At 41.1% G+C, this 26,563-nt stretch overlaps 1 protein-coding gene across 2 annotated transcripts in view; it reads left to right on the plus strand.

The window, feature by feature from the left end:
- Window positions 1–26,563, plus strand: part of DOCK5 (dedicator of cytokinesis 5) — a 241,128-nt gene that overhangs the window by 79,383 nt on the left and 135,182 nt on the right. Inside the window, exons 3-6 of one of the 2 annotated variants that reach the window (XM_074285430.1) lie at window positions 8,514–8,554; window positions 15,572–15,627; window positions 16,966–17,062; window positions 24,914–25,062. In XM_074285430.1, coding sequence (XP_074141531.1) covers window positions 8,514–8,554; window positions 15,572–15,627; window positions 16,966–17,062; window positions 24,914–25,062 — 343 coding nt within the window. The remainder of the gene's footprint in view (window positions 1–8,513; window positions 8,555–15,571; window positions 15,628–16,965; window positions 17,063–24,913; window positions 25,063–26,563) is intronic. The other variant, XM_074285431.1, reaches the window with a different exon arrangement.

The following is a 26,563-nucleotide window of genomic DNA, read 5'->3' on the forward strand; positions in this document are numbered from 1 at the left end:
CTCTGTGACTTTAGGCAGCAAATCAATCAATCTCTTTGTATGTCAAAGGCAGTCAACAAGCATCAATTAAGCACTTACTGGATCAAAGAACAGGTTGAGCATTAAAGATACACAAATGGCAAAGGGAAATATGGTCCCTGTGCTCAAGGATCTCACATTTTCTTCAGAAAGATAACATCTAAATAACTAGGTCCGTGTAAGCCATTCACAGTGCAAATGGAAAGCGATCTCAGAAGGAGGTGCTAGCTTTGGGAGGTGGGATGAGATAGGATGGGGCAGGGGTACAGATTGCTGGGAAAGGCCTCCTGTCCAAGCTGGGATTTGACCTGAGAAGTCAAGAGGACCCAGTGATTTAATGGGCCTCCAAGGACTCTTCCAGCTCTCTTTTCCCTCTACCATTATAGTACCTTTCCTATCTCAATTCAATCAACATCATCAAACATTTATTGAACATTGTTCACCTGGCCAGTACTGGAAGGACTCTTGGATTCAATACCAGAAAGCCAAGTCTGATTTATATATATTGCATGTGGTTATAAAACCCTAATGTCCATCCTAATGTTTACATCTAGACAGGTCGATGTCTACATTTAGGGAAGAACAATGACCACGGTATAAATTAGGAAGCAAAATCATGGCTCATCTCCAGCCACCTCATTCATTTCCCAAGTCACGGTAGCCATTTCGCTCAAGGTTCTGTCCTTGAATTCTTGCTCAGTGTCTGGAGGCAGAAATGGAGAACACACAAGAAGCTCTTATTTCAGGGAGTCCTCTCTTTTCCAGATTAAATCCTCCCTTGGAAATTCCTAATCTGGTTCGAGATAACCTGCCTTAGTTAACTTTCAGAATCTTCATATTTTCCACATTGAGTCTTCTTTTTTTTTTTTTTTAAAGCTTCTCATTAATCAGTCTCTCCTCCCTAGAATTTCCTCCTGACCTCCTACTCATCCCCATATGATTTTTCCCTCATGGGGATATTTCTTTCCTTCCTTTGAACTTTTTTATAAAGGATTCTTTTTATAACCAATATATTAAAATTTTCAATTAACGAGCAGTTATTTTTTCTTCCTCCCACATCCCCTGCCATTAAAAAAAAAATAAGCAAAACACTTGTATTAAATATGCATAGTCAAACTAAACAAATCCCCAATTTGGTCATATTTAAGGAACTTCTTCCAGCCCTTCCCCCAAACCTTGTTTTGTTTTGTTTTGTTTTTTTCTGGTGGGACCCAAAGTAACTTTTACCTAGAGAGTCCTTGAAAGGACTTCATCCTATTGAAGAGGCAATCCACCATAATAGGGGGAGGCAGTATGATGCAAAACCTCCATGAAAGCTGAAACTCAGCTGGGGTTTTTCTCCATTTCCATCTGGTTTTGGACTTCTCTGTCACACACCGTGAATGACTTCCTTAAAACTCTTTTGTTCCCTTTTCTCAGATCATGAAGGGCTCTCAGTGCCAAACCCAAGAGTTTGCATTTTCTCTGGAATATATCAGAGAACCACTGAAGAGGTTTTTGAGTGGAGGGGAGACTTTCTCAGATCTGTGCTTTAGAAATCTTAATGTAGCAGGTATATGTCAGATAGCTTGTACAGGGATGTGGGGAGAGCCATTAAAATACTATGGCAACAGTGCAGGGTCTGAATTTGGGAGGTCGCTATCTGAGTGGTGAGAAGGGGACAGAGACAGAGGCAGAAGGATTAGATGTGGCCATTGATTGGGGAAGACTGGTAAGGGAAAGGGTTAGAGTTAAAGTCCCAGAGTTTTCTACTTGAGTCCCATAATAAGTGGAGGAGGGGCAGTTTTGGGGAGAAAAGATCCATTCTTTTTTGGACCTTTTTAAGAGATGTTTAGATGTCTAGATTTTTTTTTATTTATAACAGCACTTTTATAATAACAAAGAAGAAGAAAAAAATAAATGTTCAATTGCAGAACGGCAAAACAATTGTGGTGCATTAATATAATGAAAACTTACTGGGCCATAAGAAATTTTGTGTGATGAATACAGAGAAACATGGGAAAAAACTATATAAATTAATGCAGAATGAAGTAAGCAGAACCAAGTAAACAATATCCACAGCAGTGTAATGGAAATGGACCAATCACATACTAAAACATCAAAAACAAATGTAAAAAAAAAATTATAAAGATTAAGCAGATCTCGAGATATGAGATTACACTCCCAACCAACCCCTTTGGAGGAGGTTCGCTGATATTATATGATGTATATGTTTTGAACTTTTTCAAAGTATCAATCAGGAGTGCTGATTTTAGATATGTAGATTTGAGAATCATTTACCTAGAAATAATCATGGAATCCATGGGAACCAATGAGATCACCCAGAAAGAGAAGAAAAGATTTAAGAAATAGCTCCAGATCAGACTCATACATACACAGGCGGTAAGATATAAATGGTCATTCATCAATGGAGACTAAAAAGAGATCCTCATCTGGAGTACCCAGAGAAAACAATGTCATGAGGCTCTAGGATGGAGGAGCAGGATGGTCAAACTCCCTTTTCCAGAGCTGGTGGGCTCTTGCTTTTTAACTTTTAGTTTGGAGGAGTTTTCTAGATGGGCCATAAGGTTCAATGACTGGTCCAGGGCCACACAGCTGGCAAATGTCAGAGGCACTCATGAATTCAAAGCTTCTGGACCCAATGCCTGATTTCCAGATACCACTTCAGGCTCCTTCTTACTCCCCTCTCAAAATTCCCTTTTGGAACATACCCAAACTGGATATCTAGCTTCAGCTTAAAGACCTCTAGCTCTTGGGGCAGCTAGGTGGTGCAGTGGATAGAGCACCAGCCCTGAAGTCAGGAGAACCTGAGTTCAAATCTAGCCTCAGACACTTAACACTTCCTAGCTGTGTGACCTGGGCAAGTCACTTGATCTTAATTGCCTCAGGGAAAAAAATAAAGAAAAAGAAAAGACCTTCAGCACTGGGGAACCTGATGCCTTCCCAAGCAGCTTATTCTGCTTTTATATAGCTCCAGCTGTTTTACTTTTATCCAGTTTAAATTTTCCTCTCTTTAAGTCATTCATTTCCAAGGGTCTTCCTTTTGGGAAAAAATAGAACACATATCCCTCTTCCATGTGAAAGCCCTTCTTCTCATTTTTTCCTACCCTTTCTCATATGGCCCACTCTGGGCACTTCAAACTCTTCATTAGTTTTCTCTGGACACTCTTCAGTGAGCGATATCCTTCCTAAACTGGCTACTAAAACCAGTATTCCAGTCGAGGGATCAACAGAACAGGGCCAGCAGGAGCCACCTCCCAATTTCAGGAAGTTCTGGGTTCATAATGAACCCCTAAATCTTCTCTTTCTCGCTCTCGCTCTCTCTCTCTCGCTCTCTCTCTCTCGCTCTCTCTCTTGCTCTCTCTCTCTGTCTCTGTCTCTCTCTGTCTCTGTCTCTCTCTAGCTCTCTCTCTCTCTCTGTGTCTGTCTCTGTCTCTCTCTCTCTCTGTGTCTCTGTCTCTGTCTGTCTCTCTATCTGTCTCTCTCTTTCTCTCTCTCTCTCTGTCTCTCTCTCTCTCTCTGTCTCTCTCTGTCTCTTTCTCTCTCTGTCTCTCTCTGTCTCTCTCTCTCTCTCTCTCTCTCTCTCTCTCTCTCTGTCTCTCTAGCTCTCTCTCTCTCTCGCTCTCTCTCTCTCTCTAGCTCTCTCTCTCTCTCTGTCTCTGTCTCTCTCTAGCTCTCTCTCTCTGTGTCTCTCTCTCTGTGTCTCTGTCTCTCTCTCTGTGTCTCTGTCTCTGTCTGTCTCTCTGTCTGTCTCTCTCTGTCTCTCTCTCTCTGTCTCTCTCTGTCTCTCTCTCTCTGTCTCTTTCTCTCTCTCTCTGTCTCTCTCGCTCTCTCTGTCTGTCTCTCTCTCTGTCTGTCTCTCTGTCTGTCTCTCTCTGTCTCTGTCTCTGTCTCTCTCTCTCTCTCTCTCTCTCTCTCTCTCTCTCTCTCTCTCTCTCTCGCTCGCTCTCTCGCTCTCTCGCTCTCGCTCTCGCTCTTTCTCTCCAGCTCTCCAGTTTGCCCCCTTTCTTCCGGCCTTCAGCCTCTTTCCATGGAACTGGTGCAGTAGACTCCTAAGTGATCCTCCTGCCCCGAGCTGCTTCCTTTTCTAAAAGAGTTCTAAATAAAGTTGCATCAGAGCCATATCACACTTAAAATGTACATGGTGCTGTGTTATTTCCTCCAGGGTAAAATACAAACTACTTACCTTAGAATCCTTACTAATTTTAGTTATTTCAAATGATTCCCCTTTACCCTCCAACAAAAGTTGTTCCAATCTGACATTTCAGCGTTCTTTCTCAAGCCTTTGTGCCCCCATGTCTGGAAAGCAGACCCCTTCCCCCCTTCCTCTCAAATCTATGCTTCTTTGAAGACTCAGCTAAATGAATGGATGATGACGGTCCTATCCTGGACCCCCTTCTTACTTGGTGACTTTATTTACTTCCATGATTTCCATTACTCCAAGATCTCTACATATAACCTTAGTATATTCCCCGGACCCCATCTCATAATCCCACTCGATTCTCCCGATGATGGAAATTTGGTGACATCTCTGCCGCGCCCCTCCCCTGCCCCTACAGCTGCAGCCCCTCGGGGGGAGAAGGCTCATAGGATTACTCCTGGGGCTCCTTGCCACCAGACCCCTTGCACATGTTTATCTTACTTTCGCTGGCTTGGGGAAGGATTGTTTAGAACATCTTTCACCAGCTTCTGTTCCAGCTGAGAATGCTGGATGGGAACGGCTGGCTTTTGTTATTCTCAGGGCAGCGTGACGGATCGGAGCGTTTCCTGCAGACATGGCAGGGAGTGTCAATATTCATCGACCGTTTGCCATGTGCCTGACTGAATGTAAATCAAATAAGTGGCATTTAGGTCTGGCCACTTGGCATTCGGAACACTGGGAACACATTATCTCATTTGTAAGGCACAGCAACCCTGTGAAGTAGTCACTATGGATATTATTATCTCTGGTTTACCAAAGGGGAAGTGGGACACAGAAAAAGTGGAAGGACTTTTCCTGTTCACACAGCCAGTCCATGACAATAAAGGCAGGTTCTGGATTTGGCCGGCCCTGCCTCCCAAGCTCAGCTTTCTGTCCAGTATGACGTGCTGTCTCTATGCCAGAGTCCATCAGATCAATGAATGAAAAACTTATTATTTATTAAGTGCTCTCAAGCGCTAAGTGAGATAAAAGGGGAAAGAGAAGATGGAACAGGGACGTGTGATGGTCTCATCAGCTCCTGTAGATTTAATTATCCCATTCACTACAATTGATTCTCAAATCTACTTGTCTAGCCCTAAATTCTCTACTCACCCATCTAGATGTCAAATTACAAGTTCAGGGGGTAGCTCCGTGGCACAGTGGATAGAGCACCAGCCTTGACGTCAGGAGGACCCGAGTTCAAATCTGGTCTCAGACACAACACTTCCTAGCTGTGTGATCCTGGGCAAGTCACTTCACCCCAGCCTCAGAAAGAAAAAAAATTACAAGTTCAAAATGAAACTCATTATCTTCCCCCCCTTCTTCACTCCAACCCTTTGTGCTTTCAGACTTCCTTATTATTGCCAAAAGCCCCATTATCCTTCAAGTGCTCTGTGCCCCCAACCTAAGTCTTGACTCTCTAACCCCAGCCCCTCCTGTCCAAGCTGTTGCTAAAAACTGTTGTTTTCAGCTTTGGGACATCTTCTCCATGTGTCCCCTCTCTCCTGGGACGCTGCCATCACCCTAACCCACTTGACAAAGCTGTTCCTGCTCTTCTCCGGTACCGGGGGAGAGGAAGCCAGTCTAACTTATCTGTGAGTGGGGAATACCTGGCCTCTTGTAAGCCTCCTGATTCTGTGATTGAGCTGTGTGACTCTGGATGAGTTCCCAGGGTTCACTCTTGGCAGCTCGATCAATATTAGCTGCCCAATGCTTACTGGCACTGGGAAGCTGGAGGGAAAGAATGAATGAATGGATAGATGAATGGATGAAAAATCATTTATTATGCACCTGCTGTGTATCAAGCACTGTCTGTGGTGCTGAAGATATAAACACTGACTGAGGAAAAAACTTTAGGGGTTTACATACCGACAGGGCAAGACGATATAGATAGGGAGTGATGGCTAGGGAGGAAGCACATATAGGGAGGGATGGCCAGGGGAACTGTGGGAGAATCGATTGATGTTTCTTTTTCAGAAGCATTGGTGGTATTGAAATGATTACCATTTCCCAGAACAAGAGGAGGAGAATTGTAGGAGTGGAAGTAGAGTGGGGAGCATGATGATGATGACATTTGTATGCAAAGGAAGGGAAGATGGCAAGATCCAAAGATTCTGACTGCTTGTTTTCTCTTCCAAGGACAATGATCTTTTCATAGGAAAGATTTCTGGGAAAAAAATGGTTTTTAAGGAGTGGAAACCACAGATAATCTGCTAGAAGGTCAGACAGCATCTGGCTGCCCTCACTGAGTTCAGATCATGATACTGTTTTCAGGAGAAGTCTGGGTATGATACATATTGGGTATGATATAGAAGGAAGGCCTCTTGCTTGTGTCCAGGTTGGAGTAGACAGCCTGTGAGGTCCCTTCTGACTTGGAGATACTTGATGATTCTTTGTGTCATGTATTAGGAAAGGGAACGAGTTCCTCCCAAGATTCTGAAATTTTTGGCTCTTAGCTTCCTTGTCAAAGCAGTGCGGTATGGAGGACAGAGGCAAGGTGATGCTGTAGATATAATGAATAACCATGTCTGGAGGATCTTGGGGTGAACCGCTTAGCTAAATGACCTCGAAGGCCCTTCACTTTAAATCCGTAATTGTCCTAAACAAGAGTTCTTAATGTGGGTTCTGTGAACTTGTCATTAAAATAATTTGTTAACTGTATTTCAAAATAAATTTTTAATACTAGTGTTTTATTTTATGTGTGTAAATACATGCTTTCTAATTCTTGTGCTTTTAAAAACATGATTCATGAAAGAGTCCATAGGCATCCATCCCCAGATTTCCAAATGGGTTCAGAACACACAAAAAAATTAAGATGTATCTTTGACTAGACAAAAGCTGGACTCCATCATGGCTCCTCTAAGCGTAAGATGTTTATTATTACCATTATTATCATTTTGTCATCTTGCCCTCCTTTTTTTTTTTTAATCTGTAAAAGTCCAGTTTTTCCCTCTTTTTTCCCTCTCCTCCTTGTTTCCTTCTCCCTTCCCCTTTCTTCCTTCTCCTCCCCTTCCCTCTCCTCCATTACTTATTAAAATAGATGCAATGACTTAAAGAATTTGAATGGAAAAAAATAACAACAAAACATTGTCATTATAGTGACTGAAGTTGGTTCTGGATAAGGAAACGGAGTTTGATGCAGAGAAGGCAGAGAATTTGGGTTCAAACCTACCTATAATGCTTATGTAAGCAAGGAACTTGAAGCTACAGGCCTGAGTTCGAATCTTTGTCCTATTTGGATGACCTCAGAGAAGCCACTTGTTCTTTCTGAGCCTCAATTTCCTTATCTGCAAAGTGAGGGAGGTGACCTAGATGATCACCTCTAAAGGCCCAGCTCTAACTCTCTGTCCCTGGAGTTTTGAGGCCTCAGGTGACTTATCTGCAAAATAAGATTGGACTTTGTAGCTTTCCAAGGTTCTTTCCTGCTCAAGAGCTCTATGAGATCCCATGATCTCTACTGACAGAATTAGATAATGCTCCTCTTTCTTTCTTCTACCAAGGCTGGGGACTGTGGATGTGTGGGTTTTGCTGCCGATCTTGCTTGATTCATTAATTATCTCAGTTTACCTGTTTTCCTCTCCGTCCTTGTTCTTTTTTATTCGGTGTAAGAAGGGGTGGCTTGCTGATTAGGAGAAGAGAAAGGAGACTTCAGAAATGAGGATGATATTTAAAAAGAAAAGGATCATGAAAAAAGTTTTTCGAATTTAACTAGAGGTGGTCTTTCCCCCACAGTTTCCAAAATCATTTCTAGAATACTTGGTGAGCTCCCAAAATAAGTGTTCAATGCAGTCTAGATGTGGCCATTTTTTCTGAATAAGAAATGTGGTTCTGCTAGAAGTAATAATAATAATAATAATAATAATAATAAATATAATAATATATAGTAATATATTATATAATTATTTAATATGTTATATAGATTATATTATATAATATATAATAATAAATTAATAATAATAATAAATAATATATTTGAAGTTTCCAAAAATACTTTGCATGTGTTATCTCATTTGAATCTTAGAAGAGATATTCAAGAGGGATGTAAGATTTGAGTCACAATTGGCATTAGGAGAGGCCGTTCCCATACCAGGACCCCCCCACAGGAATGAAATCCTATATCCTGTACCCTTCATGCCCAGCTATGGTTCCAAGAAAAATGAGCCTTTCAGATCCAGTCCACTTTGTTCAATCAGCTGTTTCTTGTTTGTTCTCCCTAGTTCTCTGCCAATATTGGCAATTCATAATGTACCTTGCCAAGATCTGGGGATTGTCTTTGTTTAGATAAAGGATTGTGTGTTCTTTTGTGCCCTGACAGGTTGGTTCAGAGGATATACACTGAGAAATAAGGCTAAAAAGGTACGGTTTTTTTTACTTGTTTTTTTTCTTCTTTTTTGTCTTTTATCTGAATTTTTTCCTGTTTTGCATTGCTTATGTTACCCAGTTGCAATATAAAATGTCTATAATGTAATATAAAAAGTCTATAATTAGACTCCACTCTTGGATTTTTCTCTTCAAGGTTTTATCTCATTTAGAAGCAGATTTGGAGAGCTCATTGGGGGTTGCCCATAGGATCGTCAAATGTGATCCTCAAGGAAGCAGCAAATGATCAGTAAGCATTCTTAAGTGCTTACTATGTGCCAGACACTATGCTAAACTGGAAGTTTCTCTTTGGGTAAAAGTGACTCTATATCCAACCAGTTTGAGAAGGGGAAAGTGAGACAGGTCAAGGGGGAAGACCAGGGTCATTTAAGGCAGAAGATGAGAGGTCCTTCTACTCCACTGTCTCCCTATCCCCTAGAGCAAAAGTGTTGTAACAATCGACCATGGCATTGCTGTACCTGAAGATTCAGCTTTGGTGATGGTCCAATGGTCCTCCTTTTTCTCAACTGACTCCCAACATGCCCCTTGGCCATGACTCTTCACTGCTAGCCTGCAAGGTGGATTTTCCCAGGGCTAGGAATAATAATAACAATAAGTGGACATTAATATATTTGAAGTTACAGTTTGGGGACTTCATAAGGCCATTCTCTAAAGTCCTATTCAATCATGCTATTGGGACATGGAAGATCCATGTTGGATCCTTGAAGGCCCACAAGCTCTGATAGCACCTGATTTCTTTCTAGCTTCATAGAAACTGTGTCAGGAGGGAATTTTTCTTCCAGGACCTGTCTAGTTAATCCCAGCCGGGCCCATGGCCTTGGGGTACCAGGAGGCTGTACCTCTCTCTTGGAGAGAGGGATGTTAATCTGCTTGCAGCCAAAAAAGTCACAGCTCTTTCAAAACAGCCAATTTAAATAATTCACAGACAGAAAGATACAGGGGAACCAGGGTAAATTTGGGAGTCAGGGAATCTGGCTTGAACCTGCTTCTAATTAACAGAAGAGGTTCTGGATCTGAATCAGAAAATCTGGATTCAAATCTGGCCTCAGACATTTCTGAGCCGTGTCACCCTGGGCCAGTCACTTAATCCTTTTTGTCCCCATTTCCTCATCTGTAAAATGAACAGGAGAAGGAAATGGCAAAACCTTTTTCCCGCCTTCTACATCATCTTCACTTAATCCCATTTGCATTTTTGAGTTTACACATGAACTTTGTTTCAATTTGATAATTTACCCTGAAAAGGAAGTTTTCTTTTCATTAAAAAAAAAAAAAATGTTATCCATTTCATCTAAAAAAAAAATGGATTCCATTATGTTCCTATTTGATTCTGATATCAAATTCTCAGTCATCTTGTGTAGTTTAATTAAAGGGGTAAAATCATAGGGTCTTATGTCTTTGTATATAAAAGGGGCCTTAGCAATCAAGTCTAATCCCATTCATTTGACAGATGGAGAAACTGAGGCTCAACTTGCCTAGGCTCACGCAGAAGAACCAAGCCTTCCTGACTTTACTTTCTCCCCATGACCAGAACATTAATCTAATTTTTAGTTTTTGCTTTTACGCTTTCACTGACTTTGTACCAAAGTATACCAACTGCCTTTGGGCCCAGAAATAAGGCAGAATATGAGTCAGGAATCTTCAAAGCAAATCCCAATACTCAATCAGAGTCTGAGCCTGGATCTGGACGTGACACTTGATGTGGCTGGCCTGTTTTTCACACCACAAAGGGTGATGTTGCTTACTAAGGAATCAGTGGGGGTTCCAAAGAATTTTTACAGGCCTGGGGTCCTATACCTGCTAAATCCGCATAAAGCAATGAGCTTTTGTGGTTCATTAATTTTCAATTCTTCAAAGAAATTGACTTAAAAAAAAAAAAAACAGGCACAGAAAAGAGCCTTTAAACCCCAGAGACACACAGCGCTCTTGACTTTGAGATTTCACATTCATAGCTTTGCCCAAAGAATAAACCCCAAAAGGAAGAGGTAGATAAGTGGTGCATCCTTGAGAGAGGAGATATAGAGCAGGGGACTTGGATCCAGGTAACTGGCTGGGGGCTTCTTTTCTAGTTCCACTGTTTTGCTGTGCAAACAGAGCTTCTTTGGGCCTGATAGGGTATCATGCTCAAACACTGTGCTCTATGGTTCCCTCCTAGTTTTTATGTCTGTCCTAAGGATGCTCCCAGTTTTAAAATGTCATGTTCTAAGACTGCTAGCTGCCACATTTAACATTTTAATCCCCACCCCCCTCCAGCTCAGACATTCCATATCCCTCATCTATCTCTGTGTTCTAAGGCTGTTCCTGATATTTTCTGTTCTAAGGCCTTCCCAGTTCTTGACATTTGATGATTTCATGATTCGTATAAAGTCCTTTTCCCCAAGAGAGGCGAATTATTTTTACTGCATTTTGTATAATTTTATTTTTTACCTAATTCTATGTAACTTTTTATGCTGACTTGGATGTAATTTTTGTGTATTATTCATAGAAGAAGGGTTGATTTCTAAGCCAGAATCAGAATAAGCCTTTGAGATATTTCTTGATTTCCACCTTAAGGCCCTCTGGCTTCTTACAGGAGCTCTGCCAGGAGAAGGCTTTTTTGTTCCAAGGCGGTTGAAGGTGACCTTTTCCTCCCACTAAATTACTGCATAGAAAGGAAGCTCACACACTCCCTTTGAGAAGCTTCGAAGTCTTCTGAGAGAGCTGATCCAGGAAAAATAAACCAATGTCCTGCCAATTGCCGTTGACAAGATTTATCTGCTTCCACCTCTTTCTTGAGGGAGCGGAGCCCCTTTGAAATCCTTTTACGCTCCACCGTGACCAATACCCTGACTCCTCAGGCTTTTAGAGCCCATTTGGATGGTCTATTATTTTAATGGGGACTTTGATGTCCCCACTCCATGTAGAGTGGGTGATAAAATGTGGCCGAAATGACCATTTCAGGAGCAAAGAGTGGTACTTCGGGCCTTGTTATTGATCTGAGGTTGGATGGGAAGGAAGGCGGACTGATCTCTAGCTTAATGTTTGATTCAAGCTTTAGCGGATGAGGACTGAATTGAGGTGAGCTGGGATATAAATCAGAAATAGGACCTGATTTACCCAGGATTTATGTGGTCCATAATGACCCTTTACAGGCCAGGTTTACCAAGGAGCTCCATAATTGGATGTCTGATGCATACAAATGATGTTTTGGTAAGAGAATAAAATGCATTAAAACCCCTTTATGGTTTCCTACATAGAAGTTTATGGTTTATGGTCTACTTTGTCAATGGGGAAATCATGCTGTTGGTTTTAAATTGCCCTCCCCTCTTCCCTTGGCTTTCTCTAAACTAATTTAGGGAATGCGGTCATCAAATGTAGGATGTGTGGCCGAGTTTAATTGACCCGATTCCTTCCTGATATTGGATTTCCCTGGGTGAGAAAATGGACTTGCACTAATGATTGTATCTTGTTTAACCCCCTCACCCCAAAGGACTCCTGAGAGAGCATGGGACCATAAGAGCTAGGTTGTGTCATTTCCAATCATGTCCGACTCTCTGGGATCCCATTTTGGGGTTTTCTTGGCAAAGATACTGCAGGGGTTTACCATTGCCTTCTCCAACTGAAGCAAACAGGCTTGAGTGACCTGCTTGGGGTCACCCAACTAGCAAGTGTCAGGGGTAAGATTTGAACTAGGGAAGTAGAATCTTCCTGACCCTGCACTCTGACACTAGCTAGCTACCCCATAAGACCTCAAAGACTCTCTGTAGTCCAGCTTCGCATTTTAGGGATGATGAAATGGATTTGCCCAGGATTACACAATTAGTATGTCTCAGAGGGATCTGAATTCGAATTTTCCCAACACCACCTAGTTGTTCTGGATATAACCACATATAAAATATCCATGTGTTGGGAATAGGACACACGGCTTCTGGAGCCAACCCTGTCCTATCTCTTGAAATACAGCCTTGGCCTGGGAAATCCCAGAAGAGGGGGAGTTCCACTTATCCCGTACGTATCGGGATGTGTTTTTTTCTCTCCAGTAGTGAGTGAGCCACTTGAGGTCTCAGATCTCAAGATGGAATCTAGTCCAATTTCTTCCCTCTATAGATGATTCAGAAATCAAGTTCAGAATATTGTGACTTCAGTCAATCAATCAATAATCAATAAATGTTTATTAAGCACCTACTCTGTGCCAAGTATTGTGCTTATCCTCAAGGAGCTCATTATCTCATAAAACAGTAGGGTCTGCTAGTGTCGGTGGCGTTCAACTGATGCGAGACTTTTGGCAAGCCCCTTTTCCGAAAGTCTTTCTGTTTGTTTCTTTGGACCATGATTGAGTCTGCCAAGGGTCCAGATGTTTCTGATGTTTGGAAAGTGATTCATTGATTCAATTTGGCCACATGTCTCCATCCAAATCATTTCACTTTTTTATGCTCACGTGTGTGGGAGCGGCTAGGTGGACAGAGCACTGGACTTATAATAGCTCATCTTCCTGAGGTCAAGTCTGGATTCAGACTCTCATTAGCTGTGTGACTCTGGGCGAGTCATTTAACCCTGTTTGCTTCAGTTTCCTCCTTTGTAAAATGACCTAAAGGAGGAAATGGCCAACCCCTCCAGTGTCTCTGCCAAGAAAACCCCAAATGGCATCACGGAGAGTCAAACTGACTGAGCGCCGGGCACATAACTGAAATCACTTGGTGATGGGGACTACCTCATCTATAAAAGGTAGGTGTGGACTCAGTGCCCGGGAAGGTCCCTTAGAGTAGGGCTTCTTAAGCTTTTTCTGCTCAGGACCCCTTTTTGCCAGAAAATTTTTATGTGACCACAGCTAGGAAAGTTTATAAAATAGACATACAAATCAAGTGTTAATGATAATGAATCATAGTTTCATGACCCCCACATTCACTTAAAAGACCCCATTTGGGGAGACCACAAATCAGAGCCCTAAACCTATGAGCCTGTGAATGCGATTTGATGGGCTCTGTTGCTACTATGAAGTCAAGTCTATGAGGATCAAGGGTTGAGTAAGAAGGCTTTGTTCTATTTTCATCGGCCCAGGATGGACTCCCTGAATGTGAATTAAAGATAGGGAGCCTGGAAAGAACCCATTCACAATCTCTAGCTTTGACCAAGCTGGTAAAAAAGGCTCCTTCTTTCGAGAGAAAACCTAGATCATCACTGCCTCTACTGGGAGGGGGAAGTAAAGGGAGCAAGGCAATTTCTGAAGATCATGGGATCCTGTGTGAGACCACTGACATGTCTTCTTACCAAATTGCAGGGTACTGGCAGATTGTCACTTTTGTCTTATTTTCTGCTATTCTCTTTACTAAAAGTCTCATCGTATTCCTCACATTCCCCTTTTCCCATCTGTGGATCATTGAGCAGATTGCCTCCATGCTCACCCTCCTCACCTCTGTCTCTGGGTATCCCTAGTTTTTGAAGGCTTAGCAAAAAACAGCACCTTCTGCACTGATCCCCTCCTACCAACTAGCTGCTACTGCCTTTCCCTTCTTGTCTGTACCCAGTTACCTTGTATGTACCTGGATGGGGTAGGGACTGGTCTTTTTATTTCATTATATATATTTATGTTCAGCTCCCCTATCACCTTTTATATATATATATATATATATATATATATATACATACATATATATATATATTCAGCTCCCTTATCACCTTTTATTTCACTATATATATATATATATGTTCAGCTCCCCTATCACCTTTTATATATATATATATATATATATATATATATATATATATATATATATATATATATATACATACATATATATATATTCAGCTCCCTTATCACCTTTTATTTCACCATATATATATATATATATATATATATATATATATATATATATATATTTATGTTCAGCTCCCCTATCACCTTTTATATATATATATATATACATACATATATATATATTCAGCTCCCTTATCACCTTTTATTTCACCATATATATATATATATATATATATATATATATATATATATATTTATGTTCAGCTCCCCTATCACCTTTTATATATATATATATATACATACATATATATATATTCAGCTCCCTTATCACCTTTTATTTCACTATATATATATATATTTATGTTCAGCTCCCCTATCACGTTTTATATATATATATATACATATATATACATACATACATATATATTCAGCTCCCTTATCACCTTTTATTTCACTATATATATATATATATATATATTTATGTTCAGCTCCCCTATCACCTTTTATATATATATATACATATATATACATACATATATATATATTCAGCTCCCTTATCACCTTTTATTTCACCATATATATATATATCAGTTCTCCTATCACCTTTTATTTCACCATACACTCATACACACACACACACACACACACACACACACACACACACATACACATATATATATTCAGCTCCCTTATCACTTTTTATTTCACTATATATACATATATATTTATTTATTCAGTTCCCCATTACCTTTTATTTCATCATTTATATGTATATATATATATATATGTATATATATATATATATGTGTGTGTGTGTATATATATATATATATATATATGTATATATATATATATATATATATATATATATATATATATATATATATATATTCAGCTCCCCTATCAATTGATACAAAAGTCAGAACCATCTCTGTAACTTAAAAGTCTTAGAGAACCAGTTGAGTTGCCTAGCGCAGGACTGTGCAGCAGCCATGTGGCAGAAATTGAACCTGAGGCTTCCTTCTTGGCTCTGTTTTCACTGGTCCATAGCTGCCTGCTGGATAGTTTATTGCATTTATTTATATTTTGCCTCACTTCATTGTCAGCTTCTTAGTTGCAAGAATTGTTTCTTGGCATCATATCCCCAGGGCTTAGCACGATGTCTGGCACATAGTAGGTACTTAAGAGATGCTCATTGTCCATGGTTGTGTGCTTCAAGACTGGGGTTTTGGACCATCTAACCTCCTTTCTTCTCCTTATAGGGGATTTTCCCTGAAACCTATATCCATTTGAAGGAGGCGACTGTGGAGGATCGAGGGTGAGTGCTTGGGAGGATGCTTGGGAGGGTGGCGACCGTGGGTATGGAGACTGGCCAGCGAGTGATCACCACTGGGAATCTGCTCTCCCTCGTGCCTTAGATGGGGATTCACAGGGAGAGTGTGAGTGAATTAGGACTCAGAAGACCAGGTTTGGGGCCCTGCCTCTCGCTTTTCATGGCCTGGGTGACCCCAGACAAGTCACTTAACCCCTGGACCGCTGTAAAATGTAGACTTTGACCAGGTGGACTTCAAGGCTCCTTTCTAGGCTGCCATTTACAAAATGAGATAATATATGAAAGTCAAGAGCACTACATAAACGCCGGATATATTATGATTTCCACCCTTTCTCCTCTTCTCCCCAACGCCACTTCCCTATTTGAGAGGGGCAGTATATAGAGCACTGGGCTTGTGATCAGGAAGTTTAAATGTGGCCTTAGATACATATTAGACTCTGGGCAAATCCCTTCACTGTATTTATCTCATTTGTAAAATGGGCTGGAGAGGGAAATGACAAAATTTTCTTCCTCTCTCCTACATCATCTTCTTGTATCCAAGGATACGAGCATGCTACTTTGACTCCATAAATGGTTATTGAACGACTGACTCCTGCTAGTTTGCTATTTAATTCTGCCTGTAGAGGACCACTGACCCGGTCCAGCCCCCTCATCTGACAGATGAAGAAACCAAGGTTTATGGAGTTTGGATGGTGGCCCAATAAGGACCAGAATCCAAATCCGCTGACTCCATATCTAGCCAAGTGTTCCACTGGGTAATCCGGGCTTTCCTTATAAATTAGCTGGCACCGAGTAGTAAGCCTGGAGTCAAGAAGACCAGAGTTCAAATGTGGCTTCAGACCCTTACTTATTGGCAGGCTGACATCAGTCATTTAACCTCCATCTGTTTTCTCATCGGAAACATGGGGGTGATAATAATAACACCAGCCTCTTGGGTTATGGTGAGCGTATTTGTAAAGCACTTAGCCCAATGCCTGGTATACAGTAGGTGCTACATAAATACTTATTCCTTTCCTTCTCCTTTCCCCATGTCTTGGATCCCTCGATGACATCCTCGTTACTTCAATTTAGTATTCCAGAATTCGAGAATGGAGGCCAGTCTTGGCTGTGGATTCTTTCAGGGTCTGTTTGGGGATTGCCTGAGATGTGAGTGAATAAGGTTTTCTCCAAATCTCAAAGATTCAGTGGAGGTTCTTAGTGGACATCCCCAGGGTCCAAGTCTGCTTCGTGCCATCCTGGGAACAAGGCCCTTACCCCCTTCCACTGGCCAGGCCTCCTTCAAGAAAACCCAGGGCTCAGGAAGGGATCTGCTTCTCTCTCCAGGCAACACGAGACTGTGATTCCCAGCGAGGTGCCACTGGTGCACGAGCTCACCTCTACCCTCCGAGAATGGGCAGTCATCTGGCACAAACTCTACGTGGTAAGTCACCTCCGAGGCCCAGAGCAACCCGGACACTGTATGCAGCTTCACACACCCATAGACCCCCACTTCTGCAAAGAAGTTTGGGGAGATGCCATTGCAAATCTTTCCTGGCCCTGTACTTAGTCTTTATCATTTTTCCATGTTCAGATTCAATTGTTTTTGAACTTGGAAAATTGCCTGGGATCCCCCATCCTGGGAATACCGGAAGTGGGAAGGATGCCTTCAAACTCCATAAGGCCAGATTTGGACTTGAATAAGTACATATTTGGAACAGAATGCAGCAGTGTTCTGTGTTCGGTGCTCAGTACTTATTCTTTGAATGTTATTATCAAATATTCTTTAGTCTTTTCCAACTCCTTGTGACCCCATAGACTATTGCACTTCTGGATGCTCTTCTTCCTTTATTTCTCAAAGTCTGTCCAGGTTCATGCTCATGGTTTAATGACACTCTTTATCCATCTTTTCCTATCCAATCTCCCTTTCTTTTTGTCTTTGATCTTCTCCAAAATCCGAGTCTTTTCCAATGAATCCCTTCATTTCATTATGTGACCAAAGTATTTAAGCTTTATCTTTAGTATTTGACCTTCAGCAAATAATTTGAGTTAATTTCTTTAAGTATTGATTATTTGACCTCCTTTCCCTCCAAGGAACTCTCAAATGTCTTTTCTTTGAATTTATGAATGCTAAATAAATTAAAGGTTCATTGTATCTTCTATATAATCATGTCTGGCTTCTAGTTAGAAGGGGCAATGGCACTAGGAACTATGGATCGAGATATAGATTCCAGACTTAGGGGAGGAAGGCATTTTGTAGGTCATCTTATACAAAGCTGTGGAAAGATCATAATTTGCCTTAGCTAGCTAGTGAAGGTCTATGATGGGATTTAAATCCAGGTCTTCCTGACTCCCAGCATTTTATCCATTCTTGGATTTGGAGACCACAACTATCCTGAGAGAGCAAAAAGGCATAGATTTGTGGGACCAGATGTCCCTTCCTATCACATCCAACTCCTGCATTAACAGAAGAAGAAACAGGCTTAGAGAAGCCGATCACTTGCCTTGAGTTCCATAAGCTGTAAGTGGGGTTTGAATCCAGGTCATAAAATCCAAAGTCCCGTGGCTCTCCAACAATGAGATGATTCAAACCAGTTCCACTTGCTCAGTGAAGAAGAGCTCCATCAATGCCCAGAGATAGAGTACCGTGGGAACTGAGTGTGGACCACAACATAGCACTCTCACTCTCTCTCTTATTTGCTTGCATTTTGTTTTCTTTCTCAGTTTTTCTTTGTCTTCCTTCTTGATTTGATTTTTCTTGTGCAGCAAGTTAACTGTATAATTATGTATACACATATTGGATTTAACATGCATTTAACATATTTAACATGTACTGGATTACCTGCCAGCTAGGGGAGGGAGTGGGGGCAAGGAGGGGAAAATTTGGAACAAAATATTTTGCAAGGGACAATGTTGGAAAAATTACTCATGCATATGTTTTGTCAATAAAAAGCTTTAATAAAAAAAAAAAGAAGAGAAAATGGAGGTGTAGAGAGAGTTTAAGTAATTTCCCATAGTCACACAGTTCTTAAGTTTCTGAATTGAGATTTTAGTTGAGGTTTTTCTGGTAATATTAAATCTAAGACACTTTTCATTATACCAGAAGTGTCAAATTCACAACCACAGAGCCTGCAGTTCTGAATTGTAGAGGGCCACAGATAGAGGGGGAGAGCTAGTCTGGACACTACACTGAACCATATTAAAAATGTAATTGGAAAATGGTTTTTTAGAAAACAAATAAAAAAAAATCCAATACAACATAAAAAATTAAAATAAATTTAAATCCTAAGTCCCATATCTTTTTTTTTTTTTTTTTTTTTTTTTTTACAGCACAAAGCCCCTCTGCCTACCGAGTTAATAGTAGATGTTTAGGCTAAAAATGCCCTGGTAAAAATCTCCCTTTCCATGAGTAGCACTGAATTTGGTAGGAAACGAAATGCCCTGAGAACCCTGGCTCCCCATGGGGCTTCTGTGCTTTTTCTTGAAAGGCAAAATTTCAAAACTTCTCTTGTTTGCTATCACTTAACTCAAGGGCAACAAGCCATTATTTAATTAATTAAGCAATTTTGATGGGGGCAACTAGATGGCTCAGTGGAGAAAGTACCTATCCTAGAGTCAGAAGGATCTGAATTCAAATCTGGCCTCAGACACTTACCATTTCCTGGCTGTATGATCCTGGGCAAGTCACTTAACCCCAATTGCCTCACCAAACAAACAAACACCAATTATAATAGATCTGTAGCTTGTTCTTGCTATTCATATAGGCTCATAAATTAAAGAGGAAACCACCGACAAATGGTGTCCTCCATCTTTCTATTTGATGCTATCCTGCTATTTTCTTTTTGAAAGTGTCAACCATTATCTCATGGATTTACAGAATCTTAGGGCAAGAAGATTTTGGACAGGTGACCAAGAGTACAATGGTTAGACCAAAGCCCTCATCAGACAGGTGACCAAGAGTACAATGGCTAGACCAAAGCCCTCATCAGACAGGTGGCCAAGAACACAATGGCTAGACCAAAGCCCTCATCAGACAGGTGGCCAAGAACACAATGGTTAGACCAAAGCCCTCATCAGACAGGTGGCCAAGAACACAATGGTTAGACCAAAGCCCTCATCAGACAGGTGGCCAAGAACACAATGGCTAGACCAAAGCCCTCATCAGACAGGTGGCCAAGAACACAATGGTTAGACCAAAGCCCTCATCTGACAGGTGACCAAGAACATAATGGTTAGACCAAAGCCCTCATCTGACAGGTGACCAAGAACACAATGGTTAGACCAAAGCCCTCATCAGACAGGTGACCAAGAACACAATGGTTAGACCAAAGCCCTCATCAGACAGGTGACCAAGAGTACAATGGTTAGACCAAAGCCCTCATCAGACAGGTGACCAAGAGTACAATGGTTAGACCAAAGCCCTCATCAGACAGGTGGCCAAGAGTACAATGGTTAGACCAAAGCCCTCATCAGACAGGTGGCCAAGAACACAATGGTTAGACCAAAGCCCTTATCAGACAGGTGACCAAGAGTACAATGGTTAGACCAAAGCCCTCATCAGACAGGTGGCCAAGAACACAATAGTTAGACCAAAGCCCTCATCAGACAGGTGACCAAGAACACAATGGCTAGACCAAAGCCCTCATCAGACAGGTGGCCAAGACTACAATGGCTAGACCAAAGCCCTCATCTGACAGATGACCAAGACCAGATAAAAACAGAACTGCACCAGACCCAGAGGTTTATAGGATCCTGGGCTGCCCCTGTTGCTTCAATGGTAGCATTTCTTACCCCCAATGGGCCATTAACATCCCTTTGTGGAGGGAGTCTCTTGATTCTGAGAGGATCAGGGTCCCAAGCTTTCCTTGAGACACTGCACCCAATTAAGACATCTTATGCTTTAACCTTCATCTGAAAATTGTATCACTAGATTCCCAGCTTATAGCTGCCCATGACGGTCACTCCTGTGTGATTCTAGGCAAGTCTCTTGACCTGCCTGAGCCTGTATTTCTTCATCAATAAAGTGAGGTGTGAGAGAGGCAGCATCAGCCTGTAAAGAGCCTAGGCTGTAGATTTATGGATTCATATTCTGCCTCCATCTCTCAGATCCAGGCATTTTCTCTGGATGTTCCCCACATCTGAGATGTTCTCCTTCCTAACCTCTGCCTTCCTTTCAGTCTTGTAAAATCCCTCCTTCTACAGGAAATCTTTCCCAATACTTCTTGACTCTAGCATCTTCCCTCTGTTAGTTATTTCCTATTTATATTACATTGCTGGTTCCCATTCCTTAGCCCAGTGCCTGGCTCATAGTAGGTATATAAAAAGTGTTCCTTGGCTGACTGACCTTCAGTTCTTTGTTCCATAGTTTGTGCTAAGAAAAACTGAGCCCCTGTGATTTAAACAAGGCTACAAAGTGGTTGATGTTAGAGGAAGGATTTAAAACCTGGCCTTCTGACTAAACCCTGAGCTCTTTCCACTGTACCGCACTACCCCAAGCCAACAATATTAGCCCAAGTGGAAAGTCATAGGCTTGTCTTTATCTTGCTATGGGCAGAATCACTCACTCTTGAGGGGCCCAAACATCCTTTTTTTCTGTGGTAAATGTGAGATTCTCAGTGGCCTTGGACTTCCAGTTACAAGACCAAGTGTTCATCTGTAGAGGTAGCCCGTCGAGGTTGGACCCCCGTTCAGGAGACACTGATCCACTTCTCTGTAGGAGACATAGGAACTCAAATTCCAGAGTGAAGGGTGTTTTCCTGTCTGCTCTTCCTCGGTGGCAGCCTCGCCATTGCTTGTGGGCTTTTTTACCTATGGGGGAAGAAACAGGAAGTGTTTGAGATAAGTCTGGTACAAGCCTCCTTCTTTTGATGGGAAGCCTTGAGCTTAAGAAATGTTTGTTGAGGGAAAACTAAGAGTCCTTGGGAGCAAAGTATGCCTTTTGAGGTCTGGGTGTGTCCCCCCTTAAGTCCCCCCTCACATGTTTGCTTTGGGGGAGGAGCTGAAGATAGGAAGGGTGGTTAGGTAATGTCCAAGGATAGGTTGGGAATTTTTTTTTTTTTATCATTCAAGAGATGCTTAAGAGTAGTTCCACCCTTCCTTACCTCTACTTATAGTAGCTTAGCCTCAGTTCTGCTTGGCAACAAAACCCAGAAAATCTTAGAGCTTTAAGGGATCTGGGAGGCCCAATTCAAGTCAGAACAGGAACCCATGAATCCCCTCTACATCATGATGAGAATAAGAATCCCACAGAGATATTTGAAACAGAAAAAATTTGGGAGGCTTCTAAGAGGCAGCTGGATCTAGGCAGGAAAAAGCCACATCCTTGGTCGTTTTGAGAATAAATTTTCCTTTTCTTTTTCTATGGTACAATAGAAGTCTTTATAAAGAGAATTGAATAAAAGGATTCCTAATGCAGCCCATTACTGACAAATCTCTGCTATGGTTTCAGCTTAACTGTCCTTGAGAATGTCCTTGAGGCCTCAGGTTCCCCATCTGTAAAAACAGGGGATTGGATGAGTTGACCTGGAAGACTCTTTCTCGCTCTGTGTCGATGATTAGATACTCCCTGATCCTTCTCTCCTTCATACTGATCATTCCCTGATAAGTCATCATGAGTTCAGGAATCCCTCACCCCTTGCTTATCCTCCCCCAAGACATGTTCTTCCTTTTTAATAATTGCTGATAATTTTATATATTCTTTTCTCTCCTGAAATCTCCCTTTCCTCCTTGGTGCCCTCGAAGAAATTCTACTTGGGCAGGATTTTAGGTTCTACCCTCCCATTCATCCTGGTCCTTTCCCTATGTACCCCTTCCAGACTGAATCTCACTAGGACCAAGGCCAGTTCTACATGTTAGGAGACTTTTTCCTAAATCTGAATTTAACCTGAAATCTGCCTTCAAGCTCTTCCTACCTTTTTTCTCCTCTATAAGAAAACAAAAATGCTTCTTCTGCTGCTGCCCCTTATGGCTGCCATGTTGACTTCAAATCTTAATCTCTTCTTCAGGATAAACAACCAACATCCTTCAGCCACTCATTCCTTATATGACTTTGATCTCCAGACTTTTTCCCTTCTTAGCCCCTGTTCTGGACAAGCACCTGTTTGCCAATCTCCCTCCCAGAATGAGATCCCGTGACCAAACATGGAACTTCAAAGGAAATATCATGAATATTTCTCACCTGGGAACTTCTAAAGTCTTTTTCTACTTTAAAAGCTTAAGGGACGTTTCTTAGAGAGATTTCAGTAGATAGATGTGGTCCAGACAACCAGTGATTAGCAACTGAACTTTCTGAAAAGTTGCCAAGCAAATAGATTGAAGGGCCAGGCCGTTGTTCTGCAGAGATCTAGTGCAGAAAAGTTGGCTCTTGGATCTGCTGTAGTAAGCACTCAGTAAAAGTTTTGCATTCATTCATGCAAAAAAGAAAATAGCAATGGCAAGAATAGTGTGATAGAGAGATGCAGGGCTGGTTTGGGCATCAGAGAACTATCTTTCTGACCTCATTCAATCTCCTTGGGTCTTTCACCAAATGATGTTTGAACTAGATTACCTTGAAAGTTCTTTCCTGATTGAAAATTTATAAATAATTATTATATAATTATAAATTTGTAAAATTTCCTGATTTAAATCTATTGCCTTGTGATCTTGAAGACTATAACGATTTGGTCTTTCTTTGATGGTCATGTTTCCAGCAAGATAAATCATGCTTAAATTTGATTTCTTTATACTGTTAATGGTCACTGAATCCCTAGTTCTATGTTCCTAGGAGTAATTTCAGCAGTGAAAGAGCTCCAAGTCAGGAAAAGAACATTCCTATGGAAACCTTCATCCAGTTTTTCAGATTTTTGATTTGTGATCTGCAGACCCCTCCCTCTCATTCTCCCTTTCAATTCTGAAGTTAATGAGAGGGGAAATGTGACATGGTAATTACTGTGTAAAGAGCTAAGTGATGATTGGATTCCCATTCCTTCCCCTTTCATTCTGATTTTTTTGGATAAACTTTTCCATGTGGCAATTGAAAGAGTCTTGGATCCGGAGCAGACGTCTTAGGTTCAAATGATTGCCCTTTATGTGACTTTGGATAAATTTTGTGACCTTCCTGGATCTTAGTTTCCTTGTTTGTAAATGAGGGAGGCTAGAGTACAAGGCTAGAGTACAAGGCTTGTGAAAGATCTACAGATACCCCTCATTTCTCTGGGCCTTCTCCTATTTACCTGTAAAATGAAGGGATAAAAAGCATTCGTTTCTATGGTCCATTTTTGCTCTAATCCATGAGCCAACGATCCTGATCCTGGACAATTCTGGATCCCAGTTTTCTCACTTGCAAAGTGAGGAGATCTGATTGACTAACCTACTAAGGTTCCCCATTCCAGAGACTCGTGGGACTTTGGGAGAAGAGCTGCCCTATGACCTTTTCTATGCCTCTGTTTTCAAGGGCATCCTCTTCCAATGGCCCCTTCTCAATGGGATCTCTCTGGTATGTATTCTCTAAATTAATTTCTTTAAAGGAATGGGGACCCACCAAAAGGAGTGTGGGGGCAGCCACTCTGTTTAATTTCTCCCTGTAATAGACCTCTGGAGAGACTTGAATAAAGACAGAAAGGAATACACAGATCTGACATGTAGAGGTCTTCATTAAAGTCTTTGACAGGCTCTAATTTAATTGAAACTAGAGAGGGAGGAACTTGGCAAGAACAAAGCAGACTGCCACATATTCCTGGAGTTTCTTGAACTCATGTCATGGTTAATGAAGAAATCATTCAGCAAGTTTCTTATCTAATCACCTTAGAAAAAATGAAATAGGGAGAAGTTTGGGTGCAATATGGATAGGATCCTCTTCATCTGAATAAAGAATCTATGAATAAAAAGATGGCTTTTTTATCAGCTAGGATCTCAAATGGTGTGATGTAGTCTGCAGGCTTGATTTCTCCCCCACCCCTTCTTGGGCTTCCCAGGACAACTTTAGTTTGACACCAAAAGTGGCCCATTTTTAGTGGAGCTTAATGAGAAGCCTTGGTGGGCCTCTGCTCATCAGAAACAAGTTTAAACAACAACAATAACAACAAACCACTTTCTTTTATACTTTTCTGGGCCTGGCTGGTTAGCAAGATAGAAAAGGAAAATGAACTGATATTAAAGAATGGGACCTTGGAGGACATAATATTATGTATGTTGTTATATATACATAATATATAATATTATTCCTTCCATTATAGACACAAGTGTCATCTCTGCCTCCTCGCCCAGAGTTTCTCCAGTCTGGAATCCTTAAACAATCCCTTTCCTTTCCTTCTTCCAGAACAACAAGGTGACCCTTTTCCGCCAGCTGCAGCAAATGACCTACAGCCTGATCGAGTGGAGGTCACAGATCCTGTCGGGGACCCTCCCCAAGGATGAGCTGGCCGAGCTGAAGAAGAAGGTCACGGCCAAGATTGATCATGGCAACAGGTAAGCAGGGGTGGAACCTAGCAGAGGGGCCACATTTCTGTCAGGGACTTTTTTGCAAGGTGGATTGATCTTATTAATGGTGGATGAATAATGCTGAAATCCCACTTTTTTATAAAATAAGACCTTAGAGAGTATTTATAGTTTCCTGCTCTGTAAAATGGGGACAACATTCACTTACTCGTTCTTGGAACAGTTGAAAGAAAGCCTTTGGTGAAGCTTCAAGCTATTCTGAGTGCCCTAAAAACAATCTTAGTACCAGATATCAAGGTGCCGACTCTTTGGGCCTGTGCTAAACTCTGGGGTTACAAGGAAGACCAGAGATGGTCCCTGATGGGATGGAAGATGGAAGCCAGTTAGCCCAACCCCAGCTTGTTTTCCAGATGAAAACCTGAGACTAGGAGTGCCTTCACAAATAGTAGGAAGGCAGGATGTAAATCTTGCTCTTCTGACTCTGCATCCATTGATCTTTTCATTGGGCCATGCCGTCTGAATCATGGGGAACACTCAATGATAGGATTATAGATCTTTTTGAATGCTTATTAAAAACAGATAATGTCAAGCTCATACTAGGTTCTTGAAAAAGAAAGTAAGGCTGGAAATAAAAAGCTATAATAAGAAAAGAAAGTGAGAAGGAAGAGAGAGAAGGAGAGGAAAAGAAAGAAGAAAAAAGGAAGAAAAAAAGAGGAAAGAAGGAGAGAAAGAATAGTAAAAGGTTAAGGCTTAAGAAGCACTTTGTTGTTTTTGAAAATACAACACAACAGGTATTATTACCCACCTATTACCAAAATGGAAACTGAGGTACAGGTCAAAAAAGTGGCTGCAGTTACTGCCAAACTAGTAGTTTCATATCTTTTGGCTTCTATTAATTTTAATATTTCACCCATGTGCCCTGAGTGACATAGTATCTAAACCATAAAGGAAAAATAAAATGAAATATGGAGAGAAATAGTGAGTTAAAATTTAATACTGGAGGACCCCCATGTTCCCTTTCAAAATTATAAAAGCTAACAAAAAGTGGCAAAAGAAGTTAATGTCCTGAATAAAAATGTTTTCTAATTTTAATTTTAATTTTTCAATTAACAAGAATCTGCTCTCTCTCCCATGGACTCTTCTTCCTCCATTCCCTCACTGGAGAAAAGGACAAAAATCCCCACAGGTTATTCTTGGTTGTAAATACACATCTTTGCCTTTTCAGAATCTCTCACTTTTTGCTCTCTGCTATTTTTGAGTGAAAATCACTTAGTTTTGTATGAGCTGGACTGGGACTCCTTGCTATTTTCATCCTTTCTTTTTGTCTGCCCAAAGCATTTTTTCCTTTGAACCTGGATGCTCTGGATTTGAGCTATAAATGATCAATTGCTTCTGCTTCCACTTTGCTCGCTGGTACTAGGAAATCTGAACATTTTTCTTCATGATTTTGTGAAATTGATACCCGAGCTCATTTTTTTTTGGTTGTGACTTTCAGGTAGTTCAATGATTCTTAAAAGATCTCTTTTTAAAA

This window comes from Sminthopsis crassicaudata, chromosome 2 (genome assembly GCF_048593235.1).
Source record: "Sminthopsis crassicaudata isolate SCR6 chromosome 2, ASM4859323v1, whole genome shotgun sequence".
In the NCBI taxonomy this organism is placed as follows: Eukaryota; Metazoa; Chordata; class Mammalia; order Dasyuromorphia; family Dasyuridae; genus Sminthopsis; species Sminthopsis crassicaudata.